The sequence below is a fragment of the Serinus canaria genome, chromosome 2, assembly GCF_022539315.1.
Source record: "Serinus canaria isolate serCan28SL12 chromosome 2, serCan2020, whole genome shotgun sequence".
In the NCBI taxonomy this organism is placed as follows: domain Eukaryota; kingdom Metazoa; phylum Chordata; class Aves; order Passeriformes; family Fringillidae; genus Serinus; species Serinus canaria.
In genome coordinates, this window is record NC_066315.1 from 18,274,073 (window position 1) to 18,296,477 (window position 22,405).

General features: G+C 37.5%; 1 protein-coding gene across 2 annotated transcripts in view; it reads left to right on the plus strand.

Moving 5' to 3' along the window:
• PIP4K2A (phosphatidylinositol-5-phosphate 4-kinase type 2 alpha) overlaps positions 1-22,405 on the plus strand; it is a 107,726-nt gene that overhangs the window by 62,736 nt on the left and 22,585 nt on the right. Inside the window, exon 4 of one of the 2 annotated variants that reach the window (XM_050971163.1) lies at positions 11,664-11,816. The exons of the other annotated variant lie outside the window; for it this stretch is intronic. Coding sequence (XP_050827120.1) covers positions 11,664-11,816 — 153 coding nt within the window. The remainder of the gene's footprint in view (positions 1-11,663; positions 11,817-22,405) is intronic. 2 annotated transcript variants of the gene reach the window in all.

Consider the following 22,405-nt stretch of genomic DNA (forward strand, 5'->3'; position numbering starts at 1 on the left):
ATAGCAAGGCATCAGGAAAACAATGCAAATTCCAGGCTTGTTTTTTAGATGTCAGCCTTCAATATAATTTTATTTTGAGGTATCTAAACTTCAAATCATCAAAATTCTTACCAATCTCTAAATTATTTTTATTCATTTTACATGACTTATCTAATCCTAAGACATCTTAAGAACTTCAAGTACTTCGCAATCCAAGATATGTTTTTTCAGAAAAACAAATACCAATCAGTGCTCTCAGCTGGTGCTTCTGCAATAAAATTCATGCTTTTATTTCTTGGTCCTTGGTTTGGGAAAGAACAAGCCACTTCCAGCATCAAACTACAGACAGTGAGTTCAGCAGTAACTCTATTAGAAGTTGGAGCTTATTCCTAAGACAACCTCTTCATTTAATTCCATAAAGTGCATTAAAAATCATCAAAGCAAGAAGTGTCTTGTAAAGAAAATACCAGTGCTAGTCATTTCATTTTAGCATGGTTAGTCTGTCAGTGCCTGAGAAGTTCCTGGGCTTGTCTGTCAGATGAGATTCCTATAGTAGGGTTGCAGTTTGTAAATCCCAAAGGGGCATTGACACCAAGATATTCAGATCTGCTGACATCTTGTTTGATATGAGTATAGGGAGTGGTGGTAGTAAAGTGTTGAACCGGCTGTAGTAACAAAACCTCTGTTGTTTGTAGTCTTTCCAGTAAGCAAAAAAATGAAGTTTTGAATCTAAATCCAATGTTCTAAGATTTAGTGCCTTAAGTGTCAGCCCAAATAATAATTTAGTGATGGTGGGAGTTAACCTTAGTACATATGGCAACAGAAATTCTAACTTGTGGTTTCTCTCAGTTTTCCCTAGAAAACATTTAATTTGCCTTGTTTTTGGCTGTTCCTTGCTTAAACTGAGTGTCACTCACAACTGGGCATTCAAACTGGAAAATAGTAATTTAGCATGTGCTGCCAACGTGAAAAGAACAAACTGATAGGTACTCCCGAGTTCTTACAGATATTGAAAGGAAGGCATTAGGCCAAGCTTTGTAGGGCTAAAGGGAAAAGTCTTCCAGAAAAAGAGCCACAACTCTTTTCAGAGCAAGTGCATGCCTTAAGCTGACAGCTCCAAATCCAGATCTATGGTCTCAATAGAATAGCTTGATTTAGGAAAGACCCTCATGTTTTATTCATTAACTCTGATTCAAGGAAATCCAGGAACCCATAAGCTTTCTCCTGGAAGGATAGCTCAATGCAAAAAATAAGTTGTTCCTGTTTCTCTGTCAAAGTTTTTCACATCTTTCTCCATAGTAATCACTCCCTGAATACAATTTTTTTCTAAGGGTTCTTAGGTGTTTGGAGTGTGTGCATCCATATCTTAACAAGATCATAGAAGGAGCTCTGTATTTTTGATGGGTACAGCACAGGACCCATGGTGTCCTGTTTTCATCTTTTGGAGATCCCATGGCATTCACCATAGGCCTTTTGAGAACCATGCTTATGAGCTGACAAGAAATCATTGTGCAAAATTGTCTGTATATCTGGCAAAGGCAGAGGAGGTTACATCCCTGAATGTGCTTGTAGCATGTTACTGGTAGGTCAGGTAGGCTTTTTTCCACATCAGATTCCTTATAGATCTTCCACTGTCAGAGATCAGTGTTGCCTGGTCACACTTCTGCAATAGGATTTCCAGATTAGCACCTTCTTAATGGCAAGAACAGTGTCACCATACAAAATAGACCCCAAAGTCATCCCTACCTGTCCCTGTATGACCACCCAGATATCTCTGCGTTTGTTGCTTCTGTTTTTAAAAAAAGCCCAGTGCTTTGCCTTTCTTCTCTCTACAAGTCACTGACAAAACATTGTCCTGAAAATCATCTCGCAAGTGGCCTACTTGTTTCAAATTACAGCAAATAACCTTGGAGCATCTATGTCAGTTGTATGAGACTGTCTCTCTGATGTCTTTCTTAATCAGTAATCCTGGTCTAATTTCTATATTTGGCATTCCTGAAGTCTTGTAAAAAAAGGAAGAAAAAAAAAAAAAAAGGTTGGGGAAGCTCCAGGTTTGTCTTGTTGGGAAGCTGTGCCAGAGAGCAGAACTGTGACTTCTACTGCAGGAGAACAGCCAGACCAAGTGTACACCGTCATCCAAGAGTCATGAGCCACTGTCAGGCTTTTCCACTGACCTATGATTTCAGTCATCACAGAGCATCATCTGTACACTTGTTTTTGCCTATTTGTTCATGCAAAGCTTGCCCAGAGGCACTCTTAAATAGTCTGGGATGTGATCTGATTTGTCTTTAGGGTACGTTGAGCTTGTAAAGCTCATTTTAGTTTTCCAGAGCTTTTGGATGAGATCACAGCACCAGAAACCTTTGTTTGCTTTTGTCCAGACATCATGAAACAGGGAAGATTTAAATCAATGAGAAGCTGTTAAGCCAGTCAGTTTGAAAGATTACTGTTCTTCTAAAGCTCTCTATGCTTTACCACCACAATTTTCCTATTGCCCTTTTTCTCTTTCTTAGGAAAAGGTCTGACTCAATGGCAATTTTTCTTAGGATCCCTTTTTAAATTAGTTACACAGAGTGTTTGTATTGCATCCAACACATAGTTCATGTATTCAAAGTTTCTAAAATACGATCTTGTCTGCTAAAGTAGCAGTTAGAAAACAATGACATTTACATTAGGCGTGTGAGAGATTAGAATGAGCTAATTAAATTGACCTTTAAATCTCTCCACCCTCTTGGAGACTGGGGCTAATCCTTGGCCTCCCACTGTGGAGATAAAAATTCATGCTGTGAACATTTTAAGCAAAGTGGGCAGAGAAGAAGAGCCTCACCAGCAGTTTGTCTTTGAAGAGGGGAGCCAGTTATAAATATAGCTTGCAGTTATGATGGGAGATGGGGGACAAGTTCTTCCTGTACTTCAGTGGCTTTGCTCCATGTGTTTTCTTCACAAAAATAGTTTCACTTAGATAAAATACCTCCAAACAAGCTTAACTTGTTACTCTTAGAAATAATCAAAGTCTCTCTGGAAATTAGCTAAATTTTGTTGATATCTGACATTGAGTCAGATCATTATTGTTATTTAATTACGATAGGTTGCTATTTTTATTGACCAATGTGTAAGGTAAAAATAAACTTCCAATGGATAAAGCATTAGTGTTTTAATTGGCATCTAAGGACTCCTGAGGATGCTTCTTACAAACTATTTGCTGTGATATTTTGTGTCTTGGACTTCTAAAATGCTAATTATTGCAGAGCTTTATAATAAAAAACAAAAAAAATATATGAATAATGGATAATTAAATAACCCTCAAAATTTAATTGTCAACAAGCAATTGACATTTCATGTAGTGAAATCTTGCAGAGGATGCAAAATCCATTCAAATGTTGAAGCAGAATAAAGTCAAAGATTTTGTACAAAACCTACTTTGATCACCTGGTATTCTGAGCCTGTCCAAATGAGGTCTTGTTAATATGGTGAGATGAATACTTATATGATTAAAAAAGGAGTGCAGAACTACAGAGATGAGGGCTTTGTTCAGGGAGGTGGTAGCTCTGAGAAGGAACAAGAGGTCAAAGAGGATGGGAATTTAGCACTAGGGGAACCTTCAGATTAGGAGTAACTGCACCCTAGGGTGGATAAATTAGAAGGCATAAAAAGAAGATCCAGAAGAGTTCTAACTTCTTTTTGACATCTGTTTGTTTTATACCTGAAGCTAACACTATATATAGTTTTGATGCTAGTAGTCTTTAAAAGAGGAAATTGAAATTTGTATGTAGAAAAAATACCAGAAAATTGTCAAAGGAATTTAAGAACTAGAAAATGCCATTTGGTTGGGAGTGGCAGAGTCTGAACTGCTGCACTTGTAAAAATTAGAGTTAAGAAGTAAGTAGTGTGTGAATATCTTTGCAGAAAAAGAGTACTAGGTACTTCAGGAATAAATATGAATGACCAGAGAAGGAAATAATAAAATTCAGAATTAAACTCATCTTTCCAGCACCACAAATGGCTAAATACTAGAAAAACTGTTGTGGTGGATCTTGGTCTTCTTAAGATAGAAAAAATCAGGACTGTCTTTCTGGAATTTACCTAATCCAAAAGTAGAGATTGGAGTTCAGTTTAGGAAGTGCTGGGTGAAATGAAATAGCTTCTGATGGAAGCAGTTCTGTTGGATTCTAGTTGATGGAATTTTGTTGAAATCTCCAGAAGAAGCTCCTGTGAATGTCAAAGAATTGTAGATCAGGTCCTAAAAACACCTATGGAAAAAACCCTTTTTCCTTACCTGTTAGATATTTGTTGTCTGAAATAAAACTCTGTGCAGATTGCTGAGGATTTGGGAAAGAACAGAGAGTGAGTCTATAGTGAAATTAAACAACCTTTCAGGTAATTTGCTGAAGAATATCCTGGTTTTGGGTGAAATGATGACATGTAATTTAGGGGTGCTCATTAACCTTTTTTTCTCAAGAACTCTCTGGGAAGTTAAGTACTAGTAAATGGTGTAGCTTTCAGTAAGTTATATTTAAAGCTTTTTTTTTTTTTTTTTTTACTTATTTTATCCAAAATTATCTATGTGTATGAGACAAATTCTTTGTGATTTGTAGCTTCTCAGCACTGAAGATGAAATGAATATTTCTAGTTGCCTGCTAGTCAATGCAGTATGGGTAATTTGTTTTTTAATTTATTCATTTATGTAAGGGCACGTAAGCTTCCAGACAGTGACTTGTTAGAGGGAAACTATTTGGGAAAGAGGGGAATGTATGGAGAAATTTATTAGAGGTATCTGTGAGTTTGGCATGTTAAATGTGTCTTCAGTTGTATAAGTAATTACACAAGTAATTTAGTGTAGTCTTTAAGTGACCTCATGAAAGTATTCACACTTTAAAAGTACAAAACCTTTTCTTTCTCCTGAGACCAAAAAACCAGCAGGCACAAGATTAAAACTTCACAAATGAGAAGTAAATGGGGAATTGGCACACTGGGAGCAGGAGACTTGCAGTGAGTTGCTAAGTGAAGCTGTTAAGTGGAACAGGGTATGTGTGGCTGACAGATGTTTTAATTGTGCCAGAGATCCAAGGCACACCGTGGAAGAGTTGGAGAAGGCTGGGAAAATCTGAAGGGTACAGGACAGTCTGACCCTTACTTTTGAATTTTGAGCTCACTAATGCTATTGTATAAGCAGCTGATTTTTATTAACCTAATGGGGCTAATACCTCCAACGTTGTCCAGCTGGAGACATGTTCTGCTGCCTCCTGGCACGGAAGGGAGGAGCTTGTCCTAGCAGTAAGTGATGGTACAAGGATTGTCACAGCATCAAACCTGTGTCTCTTGGAGGGTAAGAGCTGAGCATTTTTTTTGTCTCCATCTGAAGGATATCCTCCCTGTTCTGGCTTTGTAGCTCATAGATCTGTCTGTGCTAAGTGAGGAGTGGCTCATTTCCCATCTGTTCATATTCCACTTAGACTTCCCCTAATTAAGAAGCAGAGCCAGAGGGAATTCAATCTGGTATTTGCCATGATCTCTCTCTCCGTGTCTCGCCTTTCCCTCTCCCTCAACCCCGTTTATATTTTCCTTTTGGAAAAGGGAGATGCTTAAATTTCATTATTTATTTCCTCCCTAGTCCACTAGAGATGCCTCACTTAAGAAGGCTCTGTCTTAGCTGAATTTCCTCCTGGATTCAAGCAGAGGAAAAGACCTACAGCTGCTCTCTTTAGGCAGGTTCAATCAGCTTTGCTTCAAGAAATGTGTGCACAGATGTCCACAGTGCAACTTATCTTTCTTACTTTTTGTACAAGTCATTACTGAAATTTATCTATGTGTTCTGGCAAAAGCTGTCTGGATCCCAGAAACTACCATTTGTATCTCAAAGCTGTATTCAACAGTAAGAGAAGAGTCTATACAATGTGACCAACAGCTGTCTGAACAACAGGGCAGTACAATTCAAATAAATGTCTATTTTTAGTCTAATGAGAACAATTGCATAATTTTCTTATTATTGTCTGCCTTAAGATAAAGTTCTTAAAAACTTGCACAAGATAACCCCAGAGTAAGTCAAACTTGTTAACTTCTCTGGATATACCTAAAGTCTAACTTATGAGTGGAATTTGATACCACATGTGGTGTTTCTGATATTTTTTACTAGTTATAGGTTTTCTAATATCTGTGCTTCAAAGTGGCTTAAGTGCAGGATCTTCTTGGCCATTTGGCATCTTAACTTACAGAAGAAACATTTTCTAATGAAGAATCTCTTCAATTCCAAAACATGTACTATTAACTCAGTTAATATTAGTTAGTGTTTGTATTGTGTTAATGTTTGTAGTGTTAATGTTAGTATTTGGCTCAATGAGAAGCCTGAACAGTCTGAGTACAACAGTAAGTTAGCTTCACCTACATCAGAAGGGAAAAATCATAGTGGATTTAAAAAGCCATGTAGTTTCCTCTTTGAAGACCCTAAAATCTCCCAGTTTGATCCTTTCAGTGAAGCTGTTTCTCAATCTTACTTGTTAATTATGATTTGCCAGTGAAGCCAATACTTGTTATCACTCTATGTAAAGATTAGTTGTTATCATCACCAGGCAACAGTCAATATGTTTTACTGAAGACTGATTTCTATCTATAAACAAGTATAACTAGTATAGTTGAGAGATGAGGTATTTTGCAAGGTACCTGGAAGGTTTACTTGAGAAGGAATTTGAACTTTTTTCTATTCACAGAAGGGAGAATTAGCCATTGCAAATAGAATCATCTACTGACAAAACTCAACTATGTATTTATCAACACAAGAAAGTGGCAATTACTAGTAATCTGCACAATATGATATAATTAGATTTATTTTTCCTGCTTTTTAAACCGCATTTATTTAACAAATTTGGGCAAGTATCAAAAGAAAACACAGAAAATAGTAATATTAAATGTCTCCTCTATTCTACATGCTTTTAAAGTTCAAAGTAACTACATTCTGTACCTGAAAAGTGCATTGTATTGAGAGAGCTATCACAAGAGTAGGGAGTTAGTAAAAATAAAGCCTCAAAGACTTTAATTTAATTAAAGGTTTAAGTAGAGGTTGTTTTTTATTTAAACATGTTTAATGTTTAAACATTTGCTCTTAATTTATTAGTAGGGTCAAAGTATTGTAGAGAGGGCACTTGGGTTATCTGTGCATGTATGGAAAGATGCTGCTTAGCATGAAGTTGGTTGGTTTATTCTGACAAATTAATATGCATGTGGTAAAATGATAGCTATGTTCATTCTTAATTAATCTTGATATAGATAACTACTAATAAAATAACCGTCTACTAAAAAATAAATGCATCACTATCTGTAACCCATTAAAATATTAAGAAAAAGTTAAGTGCAGCTAAATAATTATCCAGAGATGTATTTTCTTGTTAGCAACATTTTTGGTATGATAGTTATATTTGCAAATTGATTTTCATTATAGTTAGCAATCAGGCAGAATAAATTTTCATTAGGGGAAGAAAAACCTATTGCTGGAAAAACAGGGATCTGTTTAGATGAAGGCAACCTCAGGCCATTTCCTATTGTCCTTTTGCTTATCACCTGGGAGAAGAGACTGACTCCGACCTGGCTGCACCCTCCTTTCAGGCAGTTGTAGAGAGGGATAAGGTTGCCTCTGTGCCTCTGAGCCTCCCTCTCTCCATGTTAAACATCCCCAGCTCTTTCAGCTGCTCCTCATCAGACTTGTGCTCCAGAGCCTTCCCCAGCTCCATTGACCTTCTCTGGACACACTCCAGCACCTCAATGTCCTTCCTGAATTGAGGGACCCAAAACTGGACACAGAACTCAAGGTGTGGCCTCACCAGTGCCGAGTACAGGGTTATGGTCAGTGCCCCAGTCCTGCTGGCCATACTGGTGCTGATCCAGGCCAGGATGCCATTGGCCTTCTTGGCTACCTGGGCACTCTCTGGCTCATGTTCAGCTGCTGTTGAGCAGCACCCCAGCACCTTTCCCTCCAGGCATCTTTCCAGCCACTCTGCCCCAGCCTGCAGCTGCAGGGGTTGTTGTGAGCCAAGGGCAGGAGCAGGCCCAGGCACTCGGCCTTGTTGGAGCTCAGAGCTCTGGGCTCTGCCCATCAATGCAGCCTGTCCAGATCCCCCTGCAAAGCCTTCCTGCTCTCCAGCAGCTCAGCACTCCCAGCCAGCTGGGTGTTTCTGCAGGCTGCCTGAGGGTGCCCTGGATCCCCTGGTGTGGATCATTGATAGAGATATTAAACAGGGCTGGTGCCAGCACTGAGCCCTGGGGAGCACTGCTGGGTGCAGTTCCATTCAGCAGCAGCCTCCGGGCCCGGCAGTGCCAACAGTTTCCTACGCATCCAACAGAGCCCCCGGGCAAGCTGTGAGCAGCCAGGTCCTGCAGGAGGTGCTGTGGGAAATGGTGGCAAAGGCTTTCCTGAAGTCCAGGTAGGCACATCCCCAGCCTTTCACCCATCCACTAAGTGGGTCATCTTATCACAGAAAAGGAGATCAGGTCAGGCAAGCAGGACCTGCCTTTCACAAACCTGTGCTGGCTGGGCCTGATCCCCTGGCTGTCCTGTACGTGCCGTGTGGTGGCACTCCAGAGGATCTGCTCCATGACCTTCCCTGGCACCAAGGTCAGACTGACAGACCTATAGTTCCCTGGATCGTCCTTCTGGATCTTCTTGTAGGTGGGCATCACATTTTCTAATGGCCAGTCAACCAGCATCTTTTATACCAAGTACAGCCCATGCCTGTATTTCACTCAAATATGAAAATCTGTTCATGAAGGATATTAAAATACACCTTAAGAGTACTTGAAACTTTGAGTTCATGTACTTCACATTTTCCTCCTTCGCCCCCTTCAGATGTTCAGTGGCTGACTAGCCAATACCCACTTATGCAGCTTTTTATAGCAAAACAACTTCAGTCTCCTGCCAGGTTAATTGCTTTCAAGGTTTATATTATATGGATTACAGTCTGAAGACTAGAGTTCTGTGGGAAAAACACATTCAGAATACTGTGGTTACTGCTTTATTGCAATAGTTGACCTCAGAATAATGTACCCTTTTCTGCTGGGAACAATAACAAGTAATTACTCAGTAACCTTTATTATTACTAACTAAATTATAGATGAGTAACTTAGCAGTAGTTTAATTCATTACATACACTAATGGTTACCCATGTGTTCACTTCTTTTTAAAATTAAAAATAATTATTACATTACATCATATTTTCAATTTGTGATGAAGGCAACTGAATTTGTACTTCTTTTTTGATTTTAACTTCTATTATCAGCTCTTCATCTTGAACTATTAAATATAGACCTGGAAACAAAACCAGTTTCTGACTGTAGAGCACAAGGGGTTTCTACCACTACCTCCACAATTCAATTTGAAAATTAATGGAGTGCTGGTATCAAGTGTAGCATTAAGAAAATTTAATCAGTTTATAATACTTGTTTGCTTGAATAGACTTGAGTACATTAAAACTTTTCAGTAATGGAGGTGTGGGAAATCAATTTCAACAGAAAAAAATCTGAAAACAGGCAAAGAAAAGTGCTGTAATAGTTGAATTCTGTATGGTCTTCAATACTATGTGAGGTGATGGTGTATCAGGACATGTTAAAATTGACTGTCCAAAAGCCAGTGTAGAGAGGAACTGTAATGTCTACAGTGGTGTCCCTAAAGCTCTTTTCTGATTAGTCTAGAAAAAATGTTGATTTATAAACCTTAAAGAAGCACCCACATCCTTTCATTCATTACTGAGTAGAGAGGATAATAGAGAAAGATGTCACTTTTTATCATAGGCATCAGTAATTATTCTGGTTCACTGTACAAGCCTAGAAATATATAGAAAGAGGTGTAAAAGATTTATTTCTCCTACATGTCATAATTAAAGTTTTCATTCTAATAAGCCCTTGTAGAGCTGTGCGCTTTTACGTGATTTACTGTTATTCCCACCACTCGTGAGTATTACTGTTGAACTAAGTAACCTTGTGGGGAAATGGTTTTATTTCATGTCAAATTGATTTCTGAAAGCACCCCACAGTTGGGATAAATTAAACAATGCTTGAAGGCCTATTGAAATCAATGGATCTCCAAAATACAGAGACATAATTGTATGTGTACAAGTGTCTTCTTAAACTGGGGGCTATAGTTACCCTTATTTCTTGGTTGAGGTTATTACTTCGTAGTGACTACTGACCTTCTGTTGCAGGGGTTGAATCTGCATGTCCAGCTCCTGCTGAAGTTCATAGAGCATGTAAACAGATTTACCAATGGTTAAAACCTCCAAATAAAACACAGGTCTTACAAAAATAAGATGTGTGGGTTTGGTTCCTGAATGTGGTAGATGGAGTGTATTGGTAATTACTCTCTCAGAGCATCATCATTCTTCTAGGGCAAATCTGTTTTGTGACTTAGTTCATGGTCACAACATGAACCACACAAACATTCATTCTGTAACTTGGAGCTGAACTTTTGCTGTTTAGGAATCTGCAATGTTTGCATTTATATGTAACATTTTATTTAAATAATCTTTGATAGTAAAATGGCTTTTCAGCTAGCAGGGAGAACATTATGCTATGTGAATGTGGAAAGAAGAGAGGTATATTTCAATTTAACAAGAGCTGTTTGTGCAGCATGGTACAATGAGGAAGCATAGCAGGAGCTAGGGTTTTCTGCTATGAGTAGGGATATTCCAGATGGTTACTGCAAGTTTGTTTCATAAACATAGAAGTGTTCCAGTAGTCTATCATTAACTTGTTTAACCTTTTCAGAGAATGTTTGTATTTATGGAAATATACAAGGGGTCCAAAATGTTGTTTTCTCATGGCTGTGTTGCTGCTGTTACTACTTTTTTTTTTTTTTTTTGGTGCAATTCAAGTTTATAACAATTGGCATAAATTCTTATTCTTAAGGAAAGGTGTTTCCAGGCAAAAAAGTTGTTGTTATACTTAGTCTATTTTATTCTTGGTTTTGTTTTTATAAGTGTAAAGAAATCTAATCTAAATCCTGTTTCTTTGAAAAAAGCAGAGGGCTTCTCTTAGTTCTGTTGAACCACCAGTAATTTTAAAAGTCAGTCTAAAAATAGCCCTTAATCTCTCTTCTAAATGCTATACAGTCATTAACTAATTTTCTCCACTTGAGACAGTATGTAGGTAGGCTTATTCTACAAAAGGAGGTATTGTACAAAATTATTTGCTTAACTCTAGATATGAAATCATGGGACTAGCTCTGGTACTAGAACTCAGAAATGTAACTGTGATCTTGGTTATGTACCAGATCACACTCAAGTGTGATCTCAAGTGCAAATCCTGCCAATGTTAAGGGAAACTATAACTATGGATGAATTGTCTCTTTATGATTATTGTGGTGTAATGCAGTTTTCCTTCTAGATTTTTAGTTACTGTATGTTTTCTTCCCCAAAGCTGATAATATATGTGTAACAATGTCCAATAAATTCTTCTTAAATATTGAGGGTGGGTTTTGAACCACTGATGAGCAATACCTTCCTCCTCAAACATGCTTTTCTTCTCAGAATATTTTTGAAGTGTTTTCTCAAGATAATGTAGTCTGTGAATACATGCTTTTCAGAGCTCAGCTTGGTGCAGATGTATTGAAAAACATTTTAAAATAAGAGTCAATTGTTTATATGTGCTCTAAATAAAAGTTTCTGTCTGACTTGATGCTTTTTTTGTTTTAAATCAATTGACAGAATTCATTGACAAGAAGTGCACCCCTTGCCAATGATTCCCAAGCGCGCAGTGGTGCCCGCTTTCATACATCTTACGACAAAAGATATATCATCAAAACTATAACAAGTGAAGATGTAGCAGAAATGCACAACATACTCAAGAAGTACCATCAGGTAATAAATTAACTCTACCAAGGTGTGGGATGTCTTCTTAAATATTAGAATGTCAATCTTTTTTAGAGGCTTAAAAGTTTTAAATAAATAATTATGGAAAAAGTCACTTCAGACTTTTTCCCTTTTGCATCAGCAATTTACTGTATGTCTGTAATTCACAAGGATGGACTTTTCTAAATACCTGCATTAGCATTTCATGAAAAAGAAATGTCTACATTATAGAGGTAACTTGGAGGCTGTAAGTTCCTTTGCCTTACTAAAAAGCAGGTCTTTCTTTTGGCTGGTGGACTCCCAGGCTTGAAGGTATTTTATTCTGGGCTTGCTTGAAGATGTCTGTGTACATGTGTATGAGTGCTGCAGGTGACCTTCTCTTTCTGATGTGGTTAGTGAATGTTCTGTGTTTCACAACAGATTTCAAAGATTAAGGTTGTATTATATAAGATATTTAAAACTGGATATGACTAATGTAAAAATCCTACTATTAAAAAAATTGGTTTTGATAATGTGAATTTTCATACACAACTGGAATGTTAAAAGTGAAGAGCAGAGATCCCTCAAATCAGCCTTGACAGCTGCCATACTGTGCTGGTGCATAATTTCTGTGGCTGGCACAGAGGGGAGCAGAACCTGGGAATTACAAAAGGCTTTATGAAAATCTGTGCTAGTTTTCTTAGCCCTATATCTGTTTGAATACTGTTCTAAAGCTACAGAAGTCAGAAAAGCCTCTAAAAGATCACCTAAAATATGCTTGGGGTGTTTTGTCCCTCTTTCCATCTTCCTTCTTCTTTCTGTGGGTTGGAACTCCAGGTAAAGACTTAAGGACATTTGAGGTTGGGCTTTTTTATTGTTGTTTAGGTGGTTTATTTTTTGTTGTGCAATGCTCTTGTTTGTAGCAGGTTTTTTTTATACATTACTTTTGTAAAACCGGTTTTAACTTCTGAGGTGGGAAGCCAAAGCATTCTTTCAGGATACTTGGAACTGAAGATATTGCCAGCCATCTTTGTAAATCTCAAAGGGAGACCTCTGAAGGCCTTCCAAGTCCAGAGTAACTTGGGAAGCTAGGAAGTTAGATATGAAGTCTTTTCTCTCTTCCTGTGGTGTTCCTTTTTTTAAACACATAGGACCATCGTGTGTTTGTTTTAATGTGAATAAATGTTACTATCAGAAATTTTCTTAAGACATTCTCCTAATGACAGTTTTACCACAAAAAAATTCTAAACCTAATTTAAATCTAATGGTATTTTGGGGGTTATTTTTAAGTGAGTTTTCCAACTTACTATTTTCGTTTTCATCTGAAAGGGTTTGATTTGTGAAACTGTACAGCAGAATTAAAGTTTTAATTTGTTTCATATTTGACATTAGAAGCTAGTGTTAATGATACAGATTTTGAGACCTAATCCAGCTGAAAAGTAATTTTGCTTTTCAAAACAGTAACTTTGCTTTTCAAGAATATCAATGAAGCCAGTGCTAACATTAATGAATTTAATAATTTGAATATTTTTCATTAATATTTTTCCAACATCAAGGTTCATATTAGGCTAGGTTAAAAGGAATAGTGATCTGAAATTTATCTCTACCAGGCACCTAATTTCACTTTATACTGGCAAATGTTTCGTACAAAATAGTTCTGTCTGATGCCTCCAAGAGATTCATAAAGATACAACTTGTATTTCTTTTTGTCTCAGAACTTGAAAGCTCTGTATAAACTAAATACAGAAGCACTCAAGTACAAAGTAATTAAAGACAGTTTAATAATTGGATTTTTAAATTTAAATAAATTTGTTTCAATATCTTCAGCAATGTGCTGAACAAGATCTAAATTAAATCCACTAGCTCTAATGACAGCTGACACAGTGTCCTCTATGCTGCTGCTGAAAGCTGAATGCTTGGGATCATTAGATACAGCAGCTTGTCCTCCCATTTTTCTATATGTTTTTCAGGCATGCAAAGGTTATCTTCACTTAGTTTTCAAAGTCTAGCAAACCCATTGTCCTGGTGGAAAGGTATTATTATTCCCTTGACCAAGCTGTCCCACACAGATTGGCCTCAGCCAAATTGTCCCACACAGTTTGACCTTCTGCTAGCAACCAGTGCAATGCCAGATACCATCCACTGGCACTTGAGCTCGTTAGTGGTGCCTGTTGTGGTTTTGGCTTGGGCCAGCTTATTGTCTCTCAAGTAATTCTGGGCAAGAATAAAGGTGTTAATTAAGATGAGTTAATATTCCTACTTAGGAGTTTGAATGTAAGCATCCTTTTTTTTAGAGGGGAGGTTAATAACTTAGATGTGAGTTATTCCATTCCAGCTGGAACTGATGCCTGAGGACACTCCTAGATCTGTCTGTTTCACTGGTGTGGATGTAACTGTATGGTTCTGTAGGATGGCACAGTTGCAGTAGCATAAGACTTTTCAGATGCTGCTTGTAGAAATCTTTGTCAGTAATGCAAGTTCTCATGAGTTTAGTTTTATTTTGGCATACTCTCTTCTGCCAATACAGGAATTGTCAAGTTCCCTCTATTGATTTTCAAACCTTACTGTCCAATATCTTTTTTGATTGTTAATAATTTTACCCTAGAGTACCAAATATGGGATTTTTAGGGAGAACTTTTCTTAGTTAGCTTTTCTTCAGTTTCAGTTCTCTGATTGTCAGCATCATTCTTCACATATGTGAAAATTCCTGGCTGAGCTGTGTTTCACAGCCCGAGTGGGAATGGTTTGGAACTTCTAGTGGGATGCCCCTGCTGCACATCCTGTGCCAGGCTGCCCTGAGAGCAGAGCTGTATTTTAAAGATTCAGCCTTCTGAGAAAGGGAGTATACCCAGTTAGGTAGTACAGGGATCATCCTGGAAAGGACACCCTTTTTCAGGTGCATGAAGTCTAGGGAAGTGGTTCATGTGAATTTTAGGCTTTTTCTCCCTTGTTCCCCCAAAGGAGCTGAAGTTAGATCATCTCTCCATTAAGAACTGTCTTGTAAACCATTATCTTGCACCCTCTTTCAAGTGCCTACAAAGGCAGTAATTATCTTCCATAACTATGGAAGAAGGAATTATCTGACATGAGTGAAATTCATGCCATTTATGACAGAAGATCTCTTTCAGTTTTTGTTTTCTCCCCTCTGCAAATTCATTCCAGGTTCCTTTCCCTGTTTGAAACTCTGAATGAGTTTCATTTAAACCATAATATTTACTCACCTTATCGTTTCCTTATTAAGGCTAATAGCACAAGGCTGATAGAATCATTCTAGACCTTGAAAGCACCTCTGTCTTTACTTAGGGACCAAACAAACCTTATCAAATATTTTACAAGACTGCTTGAACTGCTTAACAATAAATGCCAGAGGAGACATCTATCTTGAAACAAAGAATGCTGGAGAGGGAGCCATCACAAGGCAGAAGTGGGAGACTCCATGTGTCCTTCATTCACCAAAACCATTTTGATCATGGCATTTGCAAAAAAGCTGTTGTTTTCCTTGCACCTTTTTGAACTACAGAGCTACCAATGAGGCAGCTGGGAGTCTGTGTGGTTGGCAGAGAAATATAGTGCAGCAGCTTTTCCTATGAACCTCCAAAATCTAATTCCAGGGATCAGTTATTTTTTTGGAAAGTCACCAAAGGGTTAGATACAGACATGTGCACTGCCATTGGCAGGTAGAAATGAAGGTTATTTTGTCAGTAACTGGACATCATGGAAATGTATATTTCACAAGTCCATGCAGTTTTGTTAGTCCTTCCTCTCTCCAGCTGTCTGAAGATGTAATAACCTGTCTGTTCTTTGCAGCTCAGAGGAGCTGAGGTTGTAATTACACAGTCTGTATATATAGGCGTTTACAAAAGGAGCAGGAATAGTTCATAGCCTGTAGACACTTGTAAGTTTAAAAATCCCAAATCTAGAGTGATGTTTTTAAATCATCAAAGATTATCTGATCAAAGATAAGGGCTACATGCTAGAAATGTGTAAATAACTGAAAATGACCTGGGCTTGAAGGAGTGTTAGGAGAAGTTACAGAAACAGCATATATGGTTGTATATATGGTGATTCTGACTTAAAATTGTTGAACTGTAAATAATATTGACAATTGTAAATTATACTTCCTATTCAAAATCATGAGTTTTCAAAAATCATGGGCTTCCAAAATCATTTACCCTATGATGCCTTTTTTTAAGTGGCAGTCAGGCCCACAACCTCAGACAGATGGTGAACACTTCAGTCTAAACACTGACACATTCTGTCAACTCATCAGATGAGTCTGACACTTTTAGTATTGAGTAGAAACACTAGAGATAATTATTTTCTTTTCCAAAGTTAAAAGGAAAAAGAAACCAAAACACTGAGCAAAACAAACCATTAAGCAAACAAGAGGAATTATACTTTTCACCATGTTTAAAGCAGCAAATCCTCCTGTGTGTTAGGACAAGACTATTAAAGACCATCATGCATGGATCAGCCTTCTATCTATGTTAGAAAGACAAAATGGCCTAGAGCTAGGCTTTGAAGTGTTAGGGTAAATACAGATATATGGCCTGCTAGGTTCTTTTGCTGTGACTAGCCATTCTAGCCAGTTTCTAACCATTGTAGTAATTTTTGGTACATAGTTTGAAATAGTGCTTTTAGAGACATTTATTGATAATTTGCAATCAGTTTGGACTGCTTGTATTATTGGTATATTGTCAGTTATGACTAGAACTCCTCTCACCACTCTTCAGTGTTACTCAGCTGAATGTCATTTACTTATCAAATGCAGTAGAGCCATCCATATGATCAAATGGGTCAGACTTTCAAGTATTAGGAAAACTACTGCTGTATGGGCTCATAGAAGTAGTTGGACCATTTAAAATTGTGCAAGTTAATCAAGCATGTTTTTATTAAATAGTATTTGAGAGCAAAATCAAATATTCTCTGTAAACACCTCCAAATCTAGTGCAATCATATTTTAAACCTAACCTCCTGACCCCAAGAACGTGGACCAGAAAAATGGATTTAAAACCTACTGCTACCTTTGGCATTGTTAAGGAAGACTTCAGCATAGTCATCTGTGATAAGTGTGTTGTCAGAATTTCACCCAGTGTTTAAGGAATGGGTAATACCCTCCATCCTCCTAAAGGAAAACTTTCTATTTCATCATATATTTAAGTTAGTTCTATATATCTATTTTTATATATTGTCCTGTATTAAAAGTTTATGAATTTATATAAAATATGTATTGTAGATATTACTGTATTTGTAGGTATTTTCTAAAGTACAAATGTTATTTTCAAGGGCAGAAATCAGTAATAGTTGAGTAAAATTCTGAAGGCAGATTTTATAGTATCTGGAATGTCAGAATCAAGACATTCTGCCCTTTACAGTGACATTAACTTGCTTTAAATCTTAAATTGGCATAAAAGAGGAGTCCTTTGCTCTTTGAGAACAGATTATGGGCAGGTTAGAAATTTTTTAAAATAAAATAAAGCAATTTTAGTGTCTCTTTTAAACACTTTCTTTCTTTTTTATTAAAATTACTTCAGAAGGGATGACTTCTCATTGCTGACACCCAAGTAACTAGTAAAGAAAAGAGAAGCCATCTCAAAGCAGGTGAACAGGAGAGAATTGTTAGCATACAAACCTTACAGCATAAAGCTCTTAAAAGGGACCTGAGTGCTGGTCCCTTTTAGGTTTTCTGTGGACAGCTGTCCCTGCTGAAGGCACAGTTCTCTTCCCTGCACAGGTAATTGTATGCAGAACTGACACCTATTGCACTGCCTGTTTGTCTCCCTGGCAACCAGCAGAAATAGTGGATAGTGGTAAAGGAGAGGGACTGCCCATTTACCAGACACAGCAAACAGTGGAGTCATGGGGAAGTGAATGGGAAGAAAGGAAAGAACAGAATGAGCAAAAAAGAGGAAATGACAGACATAAACAGGCAGAAATAAAAGACAAAACAAAGGCAGGAAAATACTACCTTAGCTGCTGGATGGGAAAAAATATGAAAGAAAGAAGAAAGCAAATTAAAGGGAGGAAAATGTAGGCAATAAGTTGAAAATGGGAGGAATTGCACCAGCAGCAGTGTTCAGGGCTACACAGGAATCAAGGAACAGCAGCAGATTGTTGTGTGGAATGTAGGAGAAAAATTAAAATCATAAATAGATAAATATTGAAATAGAGAAACATTATAGTAGGCTAAAAACAATTTTGTCAAAGAATTGATGACAACATAGACTGGAAAATAACCAAAAAATAAAATGGGGAGTGGGTGCCTAGGAATTTGCACTGGTGTAGATGGGCTTGTCAAGCTGGTAGGTTGCTGAATCAGAGCTACATTAAAGTTTGTGTCATCCTCCCTCCACATCAGTACTTGCACAGGTTGTCAGTGGCTTCCTCCTGACCCCCATCTCTGCTTTTGCTGCATGAGTTTTGTTCACATGTATCACAAAAAAGGAAAAAGGTAAAAAGGCAAAGCAAGGCAGTATAATGTAATGTTATTTAAACACAGATATGAATGAAGAAGGATGTAATGGTGTCCTTGACTCTCTATGTCCTCAGATAGTAAGAGGTGAAGATTTCTAAGAGGTTTGCAAAGAAATGCAGTGAAAAAAAGCCTTTCAGCAGTTCTGTGTGAGAATCCAGAGGCAGCACAGAACACAGCTTCTGCCCTGTGTGAAGATAACTCACTTAAAGCAACTTTGATCTGAAAAAACAGGAGAGACAGAAAAAGGAGGCTTGAGAATGTACGTGTTCTCATCTAAGCAGTCTGTCTTTCACCTGCACCCAACAGGCCCACTTTTCTTATAGGTGACCCTACAGATGGGAAACTCACTAGGGTGATTGTCAGATGGAATTGCAGTGGGCTGATATGCAAAGGGACCCCACAGACTGGAATTGTAACAAAGAAAACCGCATTGAAAGTCTTCCCTGAAAGACATTTCATAGGTAAATAAGTACACAAAATGGCAGAATGGTCTTGGCTGCACTGGCTCTGTTGAGCCTGGGTTTCACCAGGCAGGTATTTTCTATTGTTTTTTGCATATATGAGTTATTGATGTTGTGCACAGCACTTTTCAGAAGAGATCAATCCACACAGTGAGTCAGTTGTAGCAACATGAGGTATGATGTTCCTGGTAACAGATCTGCAGCCTAGATAATCACGTGTGGTGGTGACATTGAGGTTACTCTGCACTTAGAAGTAAAAATAACTGGCCATGTCTGAAGCAATGTAAAGTGTAAGGCTGTGAATCACAAGGCTTGTATATAAAAACCTGTATATTTATTGATTCTCTTTAAATGAAATTACTTTCTTACATAACTTGTTTGAAGAAAACAGCTTTATATGCCTTGGAAATCTGTAACTTTCTGGTGTATGCTGTAATTTGGCTAATTAATACTTGTACTATGTCGCATAAGTACCCAATGCATAATATTCTGTGAAATTATTAGGGTACAGGAAAATGGCAATAAATTGAATATTTATAACTGAACACATTCTCAGTCTTTTTGGGGGGGGAGTGATTCCACATGTCAGTGCTTGTGCACAAAATACAAATGCTTGTACACAAAATTAGTGAAGGATATTTCTGGCTGCAAACAAGAGGATATAAAAGAACAGGCTGAGCACAAAAATTACTATCAATGTCTAGGCATGCACAATGTTTAAAATAGTGTTAAATAATTACCTAACTCACTATTCAGTTTCTTTAGTGAAAGTATCTTGGTGAATGTAGAGACTTGTCACATAATTCTGCTTGAATTATCAAATGCTTGTCTTAATCATGATACCAAAATTTGTGAAAATAATATATAAAGGGGTAACAGAGAATTAGCATGTTGTTTGTTTATGAATTAATGTTTACCAAATAGGGCTGTGAGAAATAGGAATGCTGACTTTTCCTATAGAATGAAGATAGATATAATTCAGGATTTAATCTGTACCGATTAAAGTCATTCCACAGATAATCTCCAAGTGGAGAAGGAGAAATGGTAGAAACAGAAATTTTATTCTGTGTTTTCCCAAAAAGAGCCAAAAGTAGTATAACTTCTTTGCCAATAAATGGTATGCATTATGTGAGCTTTTTATGTATCTGATACCTTACTAGCATTGCCATAGGGAAGCAAGAAGCTAGTTAGGTCAGTAAAGTTTTATTCTTACTAAGAATCTTGAAGCTGTATTTATACAAAAATTAATGAGAAAATTGGCTCATAAAGAATTTCTTACTAATTTTCAACTTGAAGTATGGGGTTCAAGAGAGTTCAGAAATTTCCTTATTTGAAATGTGCTGCACAGCTGATTAAATGTGTCAATATGCTGATGTTACTTTACTGTGTTAATAACAATATTGTCCTCGTGCTGTGCACAAACATGAAAATTGTCTGAATTAACAAAAAATATGATGGGGTGTTTATTACAACACTCATTTTTAAAAAATATTCTGTTGCTGCATATAAAGACTTGTAAATGTATTAGCTGAGTATTACAGTTTTATTTAGCAAGTCTGCTTAGTAGAATTGTTTTAATGTTCTTTTTAGAAAAAATTAAAAGAGTGAAGGTCTTTTTCTTTCACTGAAATTTAGCAGTCCTGTTAAGCATGTACTGGCTTATTTTCTAGGCTCACTTTTTTTCCAGCTGTGAGTGGGAAACTTCAGGAAATCATTCCTAAAAAGCACCTTGAGGTGACTAAATTGCTACTTCCTTTATATCAAGATGGACAAATTGAAAATCTGCCAACCACAGTCACCAGTGCAAGTCCTGCTGGACTCCCACCCAAACAGATGACACGTTTTGCCTCCTCTGTGATGCAGATATGGGGGATTGATAGTTGCAAAGGTAGGAAGTTCTAGACCAACCTTGTAGATGCTGAAAGCAAGTGGCATTCCTCCCTCTTTCTTTTGTCTCCCCATCAGGATAAGAAATACTGTCGTAGGAAACACTGAAATAATTTTAGAGGCTTTTCTTTCAATTGCAATGGCATGAGTGTCCATAGTTAGCAGCAAATAAAAAACAACTGTGCAGTACCTGGTCTGCTTTGAGAGTGTCTCTTAGAAGTCTGGGAAAGCCCAGCCATGTCCCTTTTTATCAAGAGGAGCAATACTAGCAGAGCTTCTCATGTCTTGTGTTCCATGCTGCCCTTTCAGAAGTCTTTGTTTGCCATACTAAGATAATGAAACAACAGTGCTGGCAAATGGCAAACCCTAACTTACAAACAGGACTGAAGCAACTCTCACTAGTGGCCTTTTTTGTCCTTGTTACATAGTACAGAGCAGTTTGGGAGGGGGTTGTACACTGCTAACCAAGTAATTTATTTTATGATGTTACAATGAGTATGGTGCTCATGCTCTGGTAACAGCATTGCCATTTTACAGATGGGTACTCTTGGGACCAGGAAGGTTAAAATTGGGAGTGTTAGCAGTAGCTAGGGTTGAAGAGATAGTTAAAGTGTCAGTACTGTGGCAGTCACAGCTGAGAGGAAGGGCACAGGGTTACTAGTCTGGTACTCAAGATGCCTAGCTGGCATTCCTTCACATGGCACAAACTCTCTGTATGATTTCAGGTAGAGGTTCTGCATCTCAGATGCCCATATGGAAAAGTGGAACAATAGTATTTATTTTAATTCAAATTCTGTAGTTAAAAGCCATAAGATTAGGAATGGCTGGGTCTATTAAAGTAGCTAGAAGTTCTGTGACACTAAATTTTTGTTGGAAACTAGATTCATTTTCATCTTGTAGAACATAATCATCTTAAAGTAGAAGTCAGTTAATAAATGTTTCTATAGGAGCAACCCCTCTTACTTTCTATAGAGCTTTAAAAAAGTATTTACTTTTAGAATATATGCCAAGTACTTAACATTTATTGAAAAATAATCAATGCATTTTTGCTAGTATGGATTAGTACTTTTATGGTTGGATCTTTAACAGAACGGGTGGTCAAAATAGGTTGTGTATCTTGTAATGTGTTATAACTGTTTTGTGATGTTGTTAACAGCCCTGTAACTCTAAAAATCCTCCAACCTGAGAACTTCAACTTAAAACTTCAGTACTTTTTTAAATACAGAAATCCTCTCAGGTGCAGACTGATCGATCTTTGTGCACTGCTCATGACTGACATTGCTTTTGTGGCCTTTTACTGCCAAACTTCTATTTGTGTTTTGAGGCATACAATCATACTCCTTTCCTAAGATTCTGATTTGTATTCACCGAGTCTCTGCAGCACCTTAAGATAATTTGCCTATTCATAGGCAGTTGGAACTTTAAAGTGCTTTGCTGTGGAGTGGTGCAGCTACACTGGTGACTTTGTTCTGTGCTTCAGGGCTTGAACCTCCAAGTACAGCTCCAGGGCAGTAGGAAAGCAGGGTTACAGCCCAAAATGTGCCAGCAAGATTTAACAGGGCTCATGAATCAGTCAAAATTGGGTTCAACTGACAGTCAACAATTTCTATATTTGTTGTTCATTTCCTTTGTTTCTTGGTGGACAGGATTGTTTTCAGGAGTCTTAAGTAAGTTTTTATTTTGCCACTTAAAAAGTCTGTCTGTGATATGTGCAGGTTCCAGTATGAAGTTAGTGAGAAGAATTCATTAAAATTAGCAGAGGAGCCCAAAATTGCAAGATCTCCAGGGTTTCAAGA